Here is a 17,445-nt window from a genome sequence, read left to right as displayed (position 1 = left end):
GGACATGACCAATAAGCTGCTGGAGCCAGGTACGCCTGTGAGATCCACCTCAGCGTGTTCCCCCTGTAGACCCGATGGTCAGGTCCGATGTATGTGTGGCAGGTTTCCTGGTGTACGCGGCGGCTGTGCTGGTTCTGTGCATTTTGCTCGTGCTCTACGTGTGTCCTCGTTTTGGTCGTTCCAACATCCTAGTCTACATCAGCATCTGCTCCCTGCTCGGCGCCTTCACCGTGTCGTCTGTGAAGGGCCTGGCCATCGCCATCAACACCGGTGAGAAACGCTTGGACCCAACGTGTTCTGTTTACAAAGCTCTGCCCACAGGTCACAGCTGTTTGAATGTTGCCATGTTCACGTATTTGTACTTTATAGAACTTTACAGTAGTATTAAAGTCAGATAATAATTAAAACATGTGGTCGGCTGGTGGTACCTAATAAGCTGACGGACCCCTAGACCTGCTGGTACCAGTTCAGGCACCATAAATCAAACATGTTGCAGTGCTGGACTTATGCTCTTTTGCTTTACTTGGACCAGAACCGTTTTCCTGATATTTTCTCTCCGTGTCCCCAGCTTTTCATGACACCTCGGTGTTTGCTAATCCACTCACCTGGATCCTGCTGCTAGTGCTAGTGGTCTCCATAGTAACACAGGTACAGTAAGATGTCAGCACAACCAGCCACAACCTTACAAATTATTACAAGCACAAACAGAACCACACATGGGTCCATCCCAAACAGTGACGGAGCCAGTTCCAGGTCTAGTTCGCACAGATTGAACAGAATGTGTGACATAGCTTTAATTGGCCATTGGTTCTGGCGCTTGGTTTCCCAACAGCTGTTTTCCTGGTGGGGTGTATTTGGCCTGTTGTGATAACCCGTTTTGCTGCCGGCAGGTGAACTATCTGAACAAGTCCTTGGACACGTTCAACACGCTGATGGTCTACCCCATCTACTACGTCCTCTTCACCTCTGTGGTTCTGTCCACCTGCATCATCCTCTTCCAAGAGTGGAGGAGCATGGCTGCTGTGGATGTAGTTACCACACTGGGAGCCTTCCTGGTCATCGTGGTGGGCGTCGCCATGCTGCACCTGTTCAAAGAGCTGCAGGTCAGCGACTCGGGCTGGGTCAGGTCTCTTATACAGGTCAAACTGCATGAAGGAGTCACCAGAGTGCATGTGATGCAGGTGACGCTGAAGGAGCTGACCCGTCAGCTGTCCCAGCCGGTGGAGGAGGGTCCAGCTGGCGTCTCGGCAAGAGGACGGAGGAAGGAGAAGGAGGACAAGTACGGGCTGATGGACAACGTGGTGATAGAGAGTCTGCCTCCGATGAGGGAGGAAGGACCCAGAGTCTTCATCATCAGCTAGAACCAAGGTCCATTTCAAGGCCGTTGTTCTGACAATGAATCCTGATGACTTGAGCATCACAGCTTGGAAACCACTTCAGTAACTTGTAGTGTTTTTGTCTTGGATATGGTTCTTTTAAGAAAATTCCAGTTGTACCAAACCGCATCACTTAAACCACTGAGAACTGGGTCTCATCTCATAAAGTCTTGCGGATTGCTGACCCGGACCGTTTATTGCTCTGCTCTTTCCTGGGATTCATTGACAGAAAGACAAAGGTTTCGGGTTCTGCTTTCTTTCACCCACAAACTATATTGACTTATGGATTGATAGTTCCTTATAAATTCATCCTAGTTGTGGTTGAGTGAGGTCAGTTCTGGCTACTTTATTACCTACTGACACCGGTTTGGTTCTGTTTTTCCTCTGAGCTGACAACTGGAGTCTGTGATGTAGCACCACACAGAACCAAGCCAGCATTTTAAAAGTATTGAACTGATTCCTGACGCTTGGACATGGCGGTGGCAGCACGTCACAGTGGCCTGCATCATCACCACGGTACTGATCCGGTTCTAAAGGGTCGCCAGGCATCGCATCTCCTGATGTGGTACTAGTGGACTGAACTGTTTGTGTGCAGCTGCTGAAGACTCGTCTATTTATGAAGCTCATTGGGTCAAACAGAACCATGTCCAGTTGCAGTGTTCTGGACAAACGTTTTAGATCAATCGTCGTCATTTCAATAAAGAACTGAGTCATTCCATCACTGAGACGAATGAATTTTTGTGCTGTTACTGTTTCTGCTGTTAGAAACGTTTCAGAAGACTCAAGAGACAAACCTCTGTCCTCCTCTATGCTCCTCTCCTCTCTGCAGTGCATGCTGGGAGCGTGGTGAGACCGCAGGTGTTTGAATAGGTGTGGAGGGGGTGGAGCATGTGGAGTTGGTGAATATGCTAGGGGTGTTTCTGGACACATTTCTATCGTTTTTTCTTTGGCAAAAAGGTAATTAAACTTGTTTTTAACTTCCCTCCAGGGGGAAGGTTCACCTCCTCTGTCCATGTGACATGGGGTTGGGGTTGCTGCAAACCCGTGCTATATAGAGGAAGTAAAGGTCGTAACAAGGTTTCTGTAGGTGAAGGATCATTATTGGAACTTGTTTTGGCAATAGGGGAACAGATCGGCCACCTCTCGAATGAGCGGCACCGTAGTGGTGACATCAGAAAAGAGGCTCTGGTTCATAAGCTGGTAGAAAGTGTACTGGTACTTGAGGGTGAATATGTGACTGTGTCACCACTGTTTGTTCTTTCCACCCATGTTACTGTCTACTACTACTGTAATGGAAAATTGTTTCTTCCTTATTCTATGTGGTTATTATGATTTATGTTCTGCAATTAATATCATGTTTTGTCTTCCTCTGTTTTATGCATTGGACATTTCACCTACATTGTTCAATGGTTGTCTTTGCCTGACTCTGAACTCTAGCCCCCAAACCCAAGGCCGAGAGTTGTGTCTCTGTCTGTTGAGACTTAGCGCTCCTTCCTTTCTGATATTCAGGCGCCAGTGATGCAGATGTGAGAATGTAAACATCTCCACACACACGGCGACAGCGATGAAAGGGTGCATTGAGGATCGTGGGCTCTTTGCATCACACCTTCGTGGTGTGTGCTCTGATCTCCAAGCTGGTTTTTGGTTTGTTGATGTGCATGATCAACATCCATGTTTTTGATTTGCTTTCCCCATTATTTTTTATTTTCCTTTTTTAATAATAAATCACACAAAAGACAACTCTCTCATCTACCTCTTTTTAGGAAATTTCCACCACACGCCTTTCATCCCCAACAAGCTGCTGGAGAAGGAACTTTCCCGTTTTGGGAAGTTTGCCAGCGGTTTTCATACGGTTCGCCTACGGGGGCAAGGATGCAGCCTGCAGCCTGTTCAGTCACTAAGGAGGCAGGCGTTCATGTACCTGAGCGATCCGAGACTAACTTTAAAAGTTTTGATTAAAGTTAAGTATGGAGGGGCTTTTTACACTTTGTACGCAAGCTCAGAAAGCATGAAATGCTTTGAATTTGGGGATGTTGGTCACAAGCGAGCATCCTGTCCACATTAGTGATGTGGCGCTTGTGAACGACTTGTTCAATATGAACTAATCTTTTTTATGACTGGGGAAGAACGAGTCCTCTCAGTAAAGGATTCCTTCATTTGCATGCAGTACCTTCTCTCACCACATGGCAGCAGCTTCTTATAGGTCCATGCACATGCTTTTTTCATGCTCCACAATACTAAAGAATTGGACCTTGATGTCTCAGTAAGGTGTCTGTAACTTTTCATGCCAAAAAGCGCTGTAGATCGCCCACACGACCCGTCTGAAAATGTGTGTTTTAAGCTCTCGTCCTCAACGCTCTATTTTCGGAGTGTCTCGGAAGCTAAACTGATCGCCACACCGCTTTGAGGAAGCGCATAGCCGTAGGAATCAAACGTCACGGTCACTGAATCCATTGTAACAGTGACACTGGCTAACTCGTCCTCGTAGTGGAGTTCAACCATACGTTTGATCCAAAATCTGACTCTGAAGTTGAATGGGAGGCTGATGAAGTGGTTACACTTCGACTGGCGCAAGGTACGTCTAACTGGCAGATTCACGTTTAATTTAATTTGATTTATATAATACGCAACTTTATTAGCTGCTAACGCTAATACTAATAGTTGCAAATTAGCAGCCTGAATTAATACAACACAATATTCATAACACGACTACAGCTTGTTTGGGAGCATAGCTTGATGAACTAATATAAACTCATTTTTACATGTTTTTTTTTTGTTCTGCTGCTGTGAAAATAATTTTTATATAATAGGATCTTCAGCTGCAGCTTATATTTTGCCATATTTGTCTGCAATTAAGTGCCAATGTAGGAACAGTGAATGCCTACAGAGGCATGGTGTAACAGCAACTATTGCTTTCAAGATATTGTGTTTATTACTTTTTTGATAAATTAGAATTTCGATAAATCTTACCTCAAGACGCCTGAACTACTTGCCAAACCTACTGTCATGTATGGTTGATGATCCAGGACTGGAGCCAGTATAATTGAATGTGTATTCATTACAGAACACATTTAATATACAGCATATCAGACAATTACACATGCATGGAATAAATTAGTATCTCAGAAATTCATAAAAAACTTTAGAACATTTTACTATTTACAGATTAATCATAATGTACCTGGGAACTTTGGTTTACAAACATAGTTTTGTTTCTAAATATATACTGACCTAATATTTTTTAAATTGCTTTTAGTAAGGTGTATGATATATCAAGTGCTAATATATAACTAATAGAAATGTGGTTATTGTTTTTTTCAGTACTATGTCTGTGTGTATCTCTAATTGTTGCAGGTATCTAGCCTAGAAGTCTTGTCAGCTGGTGCTGGGGACTTCTAGGGCGAAGAGTCCAAGTCATCCCACCTTCCCTGGTCTGGATCAGGGCAGTGTTTGCTCAGGGACAAGGCACCTATGTTGGACTTAGACCAACTGTGAAATACCTAAATTATTGTTTTTTGTATATATTTCAGTTTGTAAATATTTCAGTTTTTATTGAGGCAATACCTCAATAAAAACTGAAATATTATAAAACATTTGTCTGTTTTCCTTCATTAGGTATATACATACAAAAATAGTTCAGTGAAACAGCAACAGTCAAAGCCAACTTTATTTTTAACCAATGCACCAGCACTATAATGCTGGATAAGTTACCGTCACAGTTCAATTTGCAGACCACAAAATGAACGGGTAGGATTCATAGTTATGTTGAAAGCATAGTTTCTTGAGTCGAACAGGTACAGTCATGAGCAGTTGGCTGGGGAGATGTGAGGATCTTTTTTGTCTTCACGTGTTGGAAGACATCGGAAGCAGTGCAGCTGCTGTACAGATGGAGGATGCAGCTGTTTATCTTGACACCACTCTAGAAGGTATAAAGAATAGAATAGCAGATTAATTAAATGACCAGTATTGACTATGTATCTCACAACCTTTACAGATCTAAACAATAAATAGAGGTAGTTAGATCAGTTTTAATGGCGTTTGGAGCAAACACGTTTTCAACTTATTTTATAGTGCTGGTTTGTTAAATCTTAGCATGACATTAATGACCTCCTTTCTGTCAGGTTGCTCAAATTCTGCTCAGAGGGCAGGTGGGACAGGGATGTTTACAAGGTCCTCCATTGAACAACCTGAGTCCAGCAGGACTTTATTGAAGATGGTCTTCATCACATTTTCCACATAATCTGCACCATAACACTAGAGTAACAAATTACCCGTCAACGGACTAAAATATCGAAATAAGTTGACCAACTGCATACAGAGTAAATACATAGACAATAATATAGATCAGATTATGAATACCACAACTACTGAAATGTGAAATGCAAAATCTCTGTCAAATAAAACTGCATATTGGCCAACAAATGATTATACTGCTGTTAAATGTACATACCTTTGCTCCTGAGGTGAGCACTCTTCTACTCTTCTACAAGGTAGCCGCGAGTCAGTTTGAGAAGCAACCTCCTCGCGTTTCGGTAGCTGGCATACGTCAGCATGTATAATAAAACACGCGTTTACATCTAAAGTAGCTGACTAGATAAGCAACAACACACGTTAGACTTAGATAGAACTTGCAATAACCCAAATTCACGGGTCTACTCGGGCTACAACATACACACGACAGGCTCGGTAGTAATTTTTAACACAGCTGACTCTCACAACTTACTAGCGCTGGCCGCTAACGCTAGCCGCTAATGCTGCGCTACTATCGCGCTAGCACCTATAATGTGAGCTGAGTGAATGACCTCAGTACCATATATCACACGATTCGAACCGGACAAATGCTGGAGTGGCTTGGACTCATCCAAATTGCGTGTCAGCACCTTGCAACACTGTCTCTCTCTGTCACTGTAGCTGTTAGATTAAACGGTTCTAGCAATTAGCATTCCTTACACAGGAGGGAAGCTACATTATAAACAGAGAAACTTCTGGAGTACATACATCAAATAAGTATCAAGCATGTACTTACGTTTGGGGAAGCAGCAGGTGGATAACGTCTTGAGGAACAGGGCGCTTCTCCAAATTGAGTGACTTCTTCTTTTTGACTTTTAAATGGCGGGTGGCAACCAACTGAAAGGTGCATTAGCGCCACCTCCTATGGTAGACTGCGCAGTGAGTGACTTCTTCTTCTTTTGTCTGTGACTGGAGTGACTGAAACGAAATGTTTCAGGTACATTTAGGGGTCCAGGTTTGTCGGGGGGGCTGGTTCTGTGATTGGTCAGCGCGAATGCACATGTATCCAGTCCGCCAAATTTGAAACGATGCGAAGCGAACCGGATTGGATAAACTCTCAAAAATGTGAAATAAGTAGGGGGCGTACTTCTAACACACCAGAAGTGTCTTAGAAGAACTGGAACAGAAATGATTTGTTCAGAACTCACTTAACTGAGTGTGCGTCTTCGGGGATTCGTTCCTTTGTCACATGTCAGCCAGGCCCCTGCGGCTCTGTAGCGAGCAGACAGGACTCCAGTTCGTTCCTGATTCATTCATACAGATCCTTCTTCATCATATGTGTCCTCTACCTGCTTTTTTTATGGGCCCAAGTCGTTGAGTCACGTGAGATCTCAAAGCAAAAAGGGAGGGGGGGAGTCAGCTTTGCTCTGGCATACAGACTCAGGCACGCCGCTTACACACAGGCACTTAGAGACGCAGACAGACAAGATAGTTAGGTCGTTAGCAGTGAGGAGGAGTCAAAATTCAACCAAAGTATCAATATTTTTGTCGAGAAGAGAAAGCAAAATGTTTCAGAAGAATATAAAGAGAAATTCACTTTTAGAATGAATATCTCTTTAAAACAGAGGCCTCAATAACTTCTAATAACTTCCTATGAAATCAAAGCACAATCGTTGAACATCAACTCAGCAAGAAATTGGTTTCAATACAGTAAAGCAGGACCAAGTTATTATATTTTCGGGTTTTTTTTGTTCTGTCCAGCAGTTTAACAAGCAGCATATCTTACGCTGAATGCCATATTGTGATGGACAGCTTTGCTTTAACAAAAGGGGTATTTATAAAATATATATACTCTTCTTGATGAATGGTTTATTTAATGGTTTATTTAGCCAATCCTAAATATGTGTGATGTTGCTGTGTTGGTGGACAGGTTAAGTTTCTGCTTTAGGGTGTGTGTGGAGGAGTGGGGGTGGGGGTGCAACCAGCTGCTGAAATCAAGCAAATCTGTTACGTAAACAATCGGAGCAAAATAAATAAGCAGGGATGTACCTTAGGCTATCACATTCATAACTAAACAACTGTTGTACTGTGGTTTACGTTGGAGATTAATACTAATACCAATAATAGTGTTAAGGTATGTGTACATACTCATAGAAACATATATATATCATATACATAAACATATGCATTGTTATACATATCCCATACTACTTAATAAAAGTCAAGACATACAACACCACAATTTCCATATTCACACATTATTGATATTGGTAGTGATAAGTATCAGTAATACTTACAGTTGGTTTTGGAAAACCCAAAAAAAAGTGTTGAGTGTCCCACTACAAGGTTAGTAAGGCTGTAGCTTAATATTATTCACCCAAAGGGTGAGGCAGACGTTGGTGCATGAACAGTGCCACTTGTGGAAGCCAGGGTGATGTGAGGGGCTCAGTCACTACGCCCATCCAACAAGCAGAGGAAAGAATCCTAGTAGCCAGGGAGCCCATACACCTTCAGTTCCAGGAGGGCAGGTGTTGCGACCCAAGCCGCCCACACAGAGCCCCCCAGGCAGAGCTGCAGCAGCCACAGAGACAGCACCCGAGGTCAGAGTGGGCCACCGTGGGTCAACGCTGTCCGCCCCATGAGAACCAGGGGCAAACACTCCCCCCGGTGGGAGGGTCGGCCTGAAAGAGTGGAGCCAGAGGACCCACGCTAGTCCGTAGGGAGCCCGCCAGGAGATGCCCCCGCACCCAGAGTGGGGCCCGCCCCCAGTCCACCACCCCCACACGAGCGGAGCGGGGCCGACCCCATCGGCCCGACCTCATCCCCTGGCACCAAACCGGGCCCGCAGCACAAGGCCAGCAATTGGTGGGGTCAGCAGAAAAGAGACCACCCAGGCAAACAATCAACGTACCCGGCGGAAAACCGGACCCCCCCGACTCCAACCGCACCACACACATACAAACTCACACAAACACAGACGCATATGCCCACCCACAGTACATCAACACACACACCATAAACTCTCTCACAACAAACTAGTCAATCATACGTGAACCCACGCACTCTCAGATACATTCTCGCACTCACACCATTTGCTTGATCTCATTCGTGGGGAGGGTAGGTCTCCGGCCTGCGGCCCATGTGGCCCCAGGCAGGGACCACAGCTCCTCCTGAGCCCTGCCCACCCCCCCCAAACCCGGTAAAAGCAGGGGGCAGCGGGCAGGGCACCCCAGAACCCTGCAACCCAGCTTGGACGTGAGTGTGTGGAACTAGAGTGCACTGAAAGTGGGTGACACCTCCAGGAGCACGACCGCTGGCTGACGGTGTGTCCCCCGGACAGTGCCCCCCCCACCCTAAATGACTTTTTGCAGGTAAAACAGGGTAGTGATCTGTTATAATAGTTAGAGAAGTTATAATAATTAATAATAATTTCAATGCAAACATGCAAATGAGCTTTGGAGTTTCCTAGTGTGGATATTTTAAATTGGTGATAAAAGCTTCCCTAGATTTTGTGCCAGAGTGGAAGTGGTCAGGTGGGTTGCCACCAGGGTCCTCTCCCAGGGGCGGTTGGAGGTCCCTGTATAAGCCTCCCATAGAGAAGCGTACTGCGAATCTACAGAGGAGGATTATACAAGGGGCCGTGGCTACAAACAGACATGTGGCACGTTTTCATAGGAGGGTGGGAGGGGAGTGTTTTTTCCGTTTAGCTGAAGTGAGCTTACAGCATTTTTAGCTAGACTAATCCAGGCTGACTCCTCTTTTTTTTCAGTGGTTTAAAAATATGTGGCAGACCCTGCCACAGTGGTTGTTATCTTAGGTCCTGTATGTAGAGCTTCTCATAGTCGTTGTAGCTGCCTTTGGTATCAAAAAAAATTCACAGGAGAGTCTCTAATGGGTGCGGTGAGTTTATTTAGTGGTGTCATCCACAGAAGTTTGACCAGCAACACTTGAGCATCCTTCAAGCACCGTGAAAACTAAAAATGAACAAAGTTGCTGCTTAGTGGTCACTCACATTTAACAAAGTGCAAATAAACTCACATATATCACAGTAACACACATGTCTACACATAAATACAGAACGTGAGCTCTGAATAAAGCATGGTAATACACACAAAAAATGATTAATGTGCACCGCTGAATAAGCACCTGAAAATATATAGTTTTCCAAAGAACAAATATTACAACCAATGTCAACATTTCGGGTTCTCTAAAACTTTGGTTCACTAATACAATGAGTCAAAATGACATACCTCGCTCCGCTTACCAAGGGTGCAATAATTGGAAAACGTGTTGAAGTCTTCGATCTTAGCATCGCTAGCTTGACTGACACACACACGGCATCTGAGCTAAAAATAGCACATGCATGTAAGCGAGGTAAGAGAAACTCAACTATGATTTGTAAAGTGTTTACATATTACCAAATAGCGTTAAATAAAACAACATCATAATAAACGGTACAGTAACACACAAACTTACATTCAACTTGAAGAAACATGAAGGCAGTGAGTCTGCCGTAAATCTCCGTGCTCGGCACACATGGTCTGGGGTGAGTCTGCTTCAATTGAGCCACGCCCACAACGAGTAACTGACATTACCCTTGTGGTCATTTACAGTCGTGTCTGTAAAATTTTCTTTTAGGTCAGTTTTTTTGTTCATTGGGGATATAAGGGTGTTTTGTGTTCAGTGACTCATGGCCTGCTTGTCACGTGTTTTTGCCACACATTTTCTGTTTTATTTTGTAGTCACTTCCGGTTTCTGTTCAGTCATGCCCTTTTCCTGCTTTATGTTTTAATCACGTGATCACACAGGCGTTTTCAATCCGGTCTTTAGTTCAGTATATAGCCACCAGCACTTACCTTTGTTCCCTGCCAGATTGTGAGTTTGTTTGAGTTTGTTCCGTGCCAGCACTTCGTATTCTTGCCTGTTGATGATCGTCTCTGCCAGAGAAGTGGGACAAGCGTTTTGAGATGAATAAAACTGCATAACCTATTCTGAAATGACTCTAGTTGCTAAGGCTAAATTTCACTCTTCCACTGGGTTTACTACTTCTTTCTGTTTGCTCTGTTTTTGTTTATTCCTACTCTGCATGGAGAGGTTGAGGATTGGGACACTCAATATTAATGGAGGGAGGGACAGGGAGAGTCGGGCCACCGTCTGCCAAAAGCGTAGACATAATACGACTGAAAATGAAACCGATTGGTCAGCTGAGTGGAAAGGGCAGGTTATCCTGAGCCATGGTTCCAACTTAAGTGCAGGGTGGCTGTTCTTTTCTCTCCATATGTAAAATTAATGGAGGTGGGAGTACGTGAAGTTGAGTCTGGAAGGGTTCAGGTAGTGGATGCTAAAATTAGAGGGATATATTTTAGGTTTATCAATGTTTATGCAAATAATTCTGGTTCACGTAGGAGCAGTTTCGGAGACTGCATGATACCTTTAAGCAGCTCGAAGGCAGTTCTATAGTCATTTTAGGGGGCGTTTGGAACTGTAAGACACACCCTCAGGTGGATAGGAATTTGGGGGAACCACATTTGCCATCTCCGTCCCTGTTGTTGGGGATAACTACTGAAGCTGATGTGGTGGATGTATGGAGGGTTTTCAACCCAGATACTAAGCAATATACGTGGATCAGGGTTACTGAATGAAGTGTTAGAGTGGCTAGACAGGATTTACTTAGATAAGACTCACTGTAATCTACTAACAACATCTACAATATCACAGGTGGGGTTTTTTCATTTGGTGACAACAGACCTGTCTCTGTTAGTGCAGCATCAGCGATGTTTATATTGGCAATTTAAAGTGCAAATCATGAAAGTTTTTTGTGAAGCCTTTGCCGATTTCTGGAGCGAGTGAAGGCTGAGGAAAGGGGACTTCGTAAATCTGGCTTTGTGGTGGGTTGGAAAGACACAAATCAGAATTTTTTGTAAACAGTACATCAGGTAGGTTGTCAGGTGACGGAGGCACATTCGGCTTTACTTGAGTCTGCTGTATTTTTTACTAAAATGTCTATGGCGGTGCAGCAGCTGGGCAACGGTCGTTCTGTCAGAATTGATAGGCTTCCAGCAGAATTCTGCAAGTGCTTCTGGGATGTATTGGGAAAAGACATGTTCGACGTGTTCACAAGCTGCCTGGACTCCGGGATGTTGCCTCTTAGCTGCACGAGAGCAGTCTTGACACTCTTACCAAAAAAAGGAGACCTTGCTTGTTGAAGAACTGGAGACTGGTGTCACTGTTATGCACAGAATATAAAATAATTGCAAGGTGTACTAATACCATTGTGCATTGCAGTCAAACATACTGTGTTCCTAACCGGACAATCATGGACAATTAATTTTTGTTGCACAATATTATTGATCTGTCTAAGGTACAGAATTTGAATGTTGGTATTTTTTCAATTGATCAAAAGAAAGCTTTTGATAGAGTTCATGTCTATGTTTTTGACACCTTGGTGTCACGATCTGGGTTTTTTGTTTCTTGTTGTTTCCTGAAGGACTCTGATTTTCACTTATGTTTTGGTTTCCTGTTTTAGCGCAGTAGTTTCTGTTTTATTTTGTAACACCTCCGGTTCCTGTTCATTGTGTTTAGTTTCCGCTTTTGTTTTGAAAGGACTCAGTTGTCAGGTTTTTAGTTCCAGTTTTCATTTCCCATTTTACTTTGAAAGGACTTCCTTTGTATTTCATGTCACAGCTGTTCCCTGCCATTACCGGTCATCATCCACACCTGCACTTCATTCGGTAATCAGTTCAGTCAGTATATAAGAACCACCTGTAGCCATAGTTCCCTGCCAGATCGTTATGTTGATCACCTACTATTATTCCAGCATTCCTGAGACTCGTACCTGGTATTTGGACCTTGCTTCGTTGTTGACCCTGCCTTTGCCTAGCTCGTGATAGTGCCTGTGCCATGAGTTGATCTGTGACTGTTTTTTGACCTCGTCTCTGCCTGCTGCCTGTCGGTTTCTGACTGCCACTACTACGTGTATGACCTCTGCCTGCCCGACCGTGTTTATTAAAACTCCCATTATAACCAAGCCAACGCCGTGCATTTGGGTCCTTCCTCCGTCGTCGTTCCTGACAGAACGATCTGGCCAGACTTGGACCCAGCCGGTGCCCAGCCCACATCCAGGTCAATGACCGCATTTGTTTTTTTTTTCTTTTCCCTGTTTCTTTGGCTCCGTGCGCAAGTCACGCACCGGAGCAATGGAGTTTTCATGCCCGAGTCTGCCGGTGGATATCCCCGGAGACCTAGAGAGGTTTGCTAAGGCATATGCGGAAGCGCCCAGCCTTGAGGACCGTCTCCGCCACGTAAAGCAGGGCATCGAGTTGCTGACGGCTGAGTTTTGGTGGCGTGCGTATCCCGGAGTGCAGATGTACTACGAGAGACTTCATTCGCTGCAGAGGGGTTTGGCGTGCGCGCTGCACGCATCGTCCGCCTGTGTCTCCGCAGCTGCTCCTGCCGCTGTTTCATCGCTTCACGTTCCCGTTCCTGTCCCCGTTTCAACGGCTCCAGTCCAAGCCTCAGATGACGCCATCTTTGCCCGCCCCGCGGACCCAGTCAGGGAAACCCAGCCTGCGCCGCTCCCAGCGCCTCAGCTGACAGCCAGTCGCAGGCGCTCCGGACGACGTCGGCGAGGGCACTGTTCCAGGGTCCTATTTCCAGAGATCGCGGTCACGGTCCCCGAACGACTCCCCTCCCCGGCGGAGGGTCTCTCTGGTCCGCTGGCTGACTCTGCCACACCGATAGCCGGAATCCCGGACAGCACCGTCCAGCGCATCCGTCTCCACTGTTCTCCTCCGGTGTTATTCCTTTTTACTCACTTCATGAACACCATCGAAGCGACATCAGACAGAAACAGTTGTTTGGGGAGGCAGCAGCGCTCATCCTGAGGGAACCTGCCCTGCGTGAGGCCATGCAAATCCCAGGCCTGCAGCCAGTAGCCACACCAGGTCCCACTTCTCAGTCAGGTCAGTCAAGCCACGCTCAGTCTCCAGTCCCAGTTCAGTCGTGTTCTGCTCAGGCTCCAGTCCTAGTTCTGCCGTGCTCTGTTCAGGCTCCAGTCCCAGTTCAGTCGTGCCCCGTTCAGGTTCCAGCTCAGTCTTGTCACGTCCAGGTTCCAGTTCAGTCCTGCCACGCTCAGGGTCCAGTTCAGTCCTGCCACGCTCAGAGTCCAGTTCAGTCCTGCCACGCTCAGGGTCCGGTTCAGTCCTGCCACGCTCAGGGTCCGGTTCAGTCCTGCCACGCTCAGGGTCCGGTTCAGTCCTGCCATGCTCAGGGTCTGGTTCAGTCGAGTCACGCTCCGGTTCAGTCGAGTCACGCTCCAGTCCAGTCGAGTAACGCTCCAGTCCAGTCGAGTAACGCTCCAGTCCAGTCGAGTAACGCTCCAGTCCAGTCGAGTCACGCCCCAGTCCAGTCGAGTCAGGGTCAGGCCTTGTCTCAGCCAGGGGGCACCACCCGTCAAACAAGTGTTATTCACTCCCGATCAGGCCCGACGTCCACTCCGTCGAGCTCGCAGCTGCAAGCAGCCATGCCGGCTCCAGAGGGGATGCCGTCCCACTCCCTGCTGGCTCCAGCGAGGAGGCAGCGAGCAACACGGCCGCCCCCCGCGAGGAGGCCGCGAGCAGCCCTGCCAGCTCCAGCGAGGGAGCCACCCCCGTCCCAGTTCCTGCCAGCTCCAATGAGGAGTCCGAGAGCAGCACTGCCGGCTCCAGTGAGGAGTCCGAGAGCAGCACTGCCATTCCCCGTTCCTGTCGGCTCCCGCGAGGACGCGTTCTAGCTCCCGTTCCTGTCGGCTTCCTCCCTCTCTGGTCCCACATCTGTCTACGTCTCTGGTCCCGGCTCTGGTCCCACATCTGTCTTCATCGCTGGTTCCACATCGGCTCTCGCCTCGGCTGCTGGACTGGTGGCCTCGCCCTCGGCACCTCCTGCCGTTTGGGTGGCGCTGCCTCCTGCGGCGCCGTCCGCCTCGGCTCTGCCGTCATCACGGCCGCTCGCCTGGGGAACGTCCCCTCCTGCCACGACGATGGCGCGGCCTCTGCCGTCGTCGCCCGCCACGATCCTGGGATCCTTGAATCCTCTCCGTCGGGAGAAGGCTGGACTTGGCTCCACCCTCCCGGACTCCACCGGCCTCCCTCTCCTCGCCACCACCCTCCGTGAAGGAATCCCTGGACTTTGTGTTTTCCCCGTCATAGATTCTCTGTTTCTGTTTTGTGGACTCCTGATTTGACTCTCCTCCGGTCCTCCCTCCGCCCACCCTGCTTGTCTGCCTTGAGGGGGAGGGATTCGGTCCCTCCTCCTGAGACCGCCCTCCGCCCGCCCTGGTTTGGGGGGGGGCTCCGTGGCCTCTGCCTGCTGCCAATCGGTTTCTGACTGCCACTTGTCACGATCGCACGGATGAGGACCCACATGCACAGCACAACACGGCGTTCATGAAGTTAAGGGAACAGTTTATTCTAGGCGGAGTCATACACGGAAGACAAATGTACGATACCAAGTCGTCAGGCGGAGAATCGTGGTCAGGCAGGCAAACAAGGTCGGTAACGTGCAGAGCAGAAGATCAGGGCAGACAAGACAGGCAGGGATAGGCAGGCTCAGAGTCGGTGGTCCAAAACAGGGTACACAAAACACGGCCGGACAAGATCAATGAAACTGGGAACAACGGTAACACACAAACAACGATCTGGCAGAGAACTAAGGACACAGGTGGTGGTTAAATACAAGAAGTGATTACTGATTTAAAACAGGTGTGTGTAATGACTGGGTGAAGCAAGAACAGCTGTGACGTGACGTAAACCGGAAGTGAAGCTCGAACTGAAACAGAGACCAGGAGACTACCAAAATAAAACAGGAAGTGGAAACTGGAAACCCAAAACATGACTATATAGCTGATGACCGAAGTCCTTTCAAAATAAAACTGAAACACAGAGCCAGAACCTGACACCACTACTACGTGTATGACCTCTGCCTGCCCGACCGTGTTTATTAAAACTCCCATTATAACCAAGCCAACGCCGTGCATTTGGGTCCTTCCTCCATCGTCGTTCCTGACACTTCCTGAAAAAGTGTATTTCTTGGTTGAGGATACTGTATTTTGACGCCGTGACAGTTTTTTCAAACTGGGACCGAGGATATTAATATTTTAACACAGCAGCTGGTTTCATATCAAGGAGCATCATTGGCTAGGGTTAAATTGGTGCAAGAGCGAGATTCTTATTTTAAGGAGATGAATGGGCGGGAGGAACAGCCAGTTCTACCGGCAGGGCTGCAGTGGAATAGAGAGGGGATTAAGAGTTTGAGAGTATTTTCGGATAGAGATACGTTTCAGGATAGCAACTGGGACTGGCTGAGAGAGTTGGTGCCCGATTGTTTAGATGAACCTGGATTCGCCTCCAGCTGTCTTATAGGGGAAGGGTTCTGGTGGTTAACAATCTGGCTGCTTCACTGTAGTTCAGTCTCCGGACAAAATGGTGAACAAGGTCCAGAAGAGGCTGGTGGACGTTTGTCTGGGGTGGAACCCATTGGACACGAGCTTCCTTTTTTTTACTTACCTGTAGCTGAAGGAGGGCAGGGACTCGTTGACCTTTCCGTCTGCAGAGCAGCCAACGCCTTCTGTATCATGAACCGCAAATGTGGGGAGAAAGAATGGCAGTTCTCTTTCGTAGAAGCATGCATTTAGGTTATGACAAGCACCTTTTTTTAGATGTGAATGAGATGGACGTATCACTGACCTAATGTTTTTATCAGTCAGTTTTTTGTGCGTGGAGGCACGTGATAAAGGCAAATAGAGACTGCACACAGTTTTGCAGAAATGTTTCAGAGGAACCAGAAGTGTTTTTGCTCTGCTCCTTCCTGATGCTTGCATTGTCTTTGTTTTATTCACCAACTAAAATGCTAGACTAGAACAACACCAAGAAGGAGAAGAGCACCAGCTGTGCCTCCACCTGAGAAAACAGAAGAGATAGCTGAGGAGGAAGAGGTAGAAGAGGAGTATATTTCCGAGTAATGAATGAAGTTGCTGGTGGAACAACAGAAACAGATGTACACTGTGCTGTTGAAAGAAAACTTCAAAGGCTTCGTCCATCTACTCATGGGGTCAAATAATAAAAGACCTGACGAAGAAGTGTTGGAATCAAAAACGAGTCTGCAGTTTACCCAGCGAGATGTGGATGAAATCAAAGCAGCCTTGAGAGAGCAGAAAGAACAAAGTAAGGAAATGATGGCTGATGTTTACAATACTTGTAAGAGTCTGTTAACCGTAACAGATAAAATAGAGTATTTGGAAGCACGTTCCAAGCAAAAAAAAACCTGATCTTCGAGGCAATCAATGAGACAGCTGGAGAAAGCTGGACGGAATCAGAACGTAAGGTAAAGGCAATACTGAAAGATAAACTGCAAATTCAACATGATATTGAGATGGAGCGGGCTCACAGAGTCAGCAAACCTTCTGATCGTGAATCGAGGGCAGTGTTGGTAAAGTTGATGAAAAAAAAAGATAAGCTGCAACAAGTAAAGAAACTTAAAGGATCTAACATCTGCATAAATGAAGACTACACCGAAGCTGTGAGGAATAAGAGAAGGGAGCTGATGCCGAAGCTAAGGGAGGCCAAGGAGAGGGGAGATGTTGCGACGTAACATTAGCTTCAGATTCTACTGTGAGTACCTTGGTGTCATTTTTGACCAGGATCTCTCTTTTACATCGTATATTAAACAAATCTTCAGAACCATCTACTTTCATCTTAGAAATATAGCTAAAATCAGAAGCATCCTCTCTCAGAGCAATGTAGAGAAACTGATCAATGCATTTGTTACCTCTAGTCTGGACTACTGTAACTCCTTACTCATAGGA

The 17,445-nt window shown here is 46.5% G+C and overlaps 1 protein-coding gene and 1 long non-coding RNA gene across 3 annotated transcripts in view; one reads left to right on the top strand and one right to left on the bottom strand.

The window, feature by feature from the left end:
* The window catches only part of nipal4 (NIPA like domain containing 4), a 6,583-nt gene extending 3,501 nt beyond the window's left edge, over positions 1–3,082 (top strand). For both annotated transcript variants that reach the window (XM_029174441.3, XM_029174440.2), the window contains 5 exons: positions 1–29; positions 103–270; positions 569–648; positions 891–1,103; positions 1,182–3,082. The exon at positions 1–29 is cut by the window's left edge and continues 132 nt beyond it. In XM_029174441.3, coding sequence (XP_029030274.1) covers positions 1–29; positions 103–270; positions 569–648; positions 891–1,103; positions 1,182–1,361 — 670 coding nt within the window. In that variant the 3' untranslated portion in view covers positions 1,362–3,082. The remainder of the gene's footprint in view (positions 30–102; positions 271–568; positions 649–890; positions 1,104–1,181) is intronic.
* Positions 3,083–5,019: 1,937 nt separating this feature from the next.
* On the bottom strand, positions 5,020–12,578 carry LOC129605102 (uncharacterized). Its single transcript, XR_008696621.1, has 2 exons — positions 10,083–12,578; positions 5,020–9,952 (listed from the first exon to the last, which is right to left on the bottom strand). It is a non-coding gene; the product is annotated as an uncharacterized LOC129605102 (long non-coding RNA).
* Positions 12,579–17,445: the final 4,867 nt, after the last annotated feature.

The sequence above is a fragment of the Betta splendens genome, chromosome 14, assembly GCF_900634795.4.
Source record: "Betta splendens chromosome 14, fBetSpl5.4, whole genome shotgun sequence".
NCBI lineage: Eukaryota > Metazoa > Chordata > Actinopteri > Anabantiformes > Osphronemidae > Betta > Betta splendens.
Note: the sequence above shows the minus strand (reverse complement) of the source record. Positions and strands in the feature narration are given on the sequence as shown.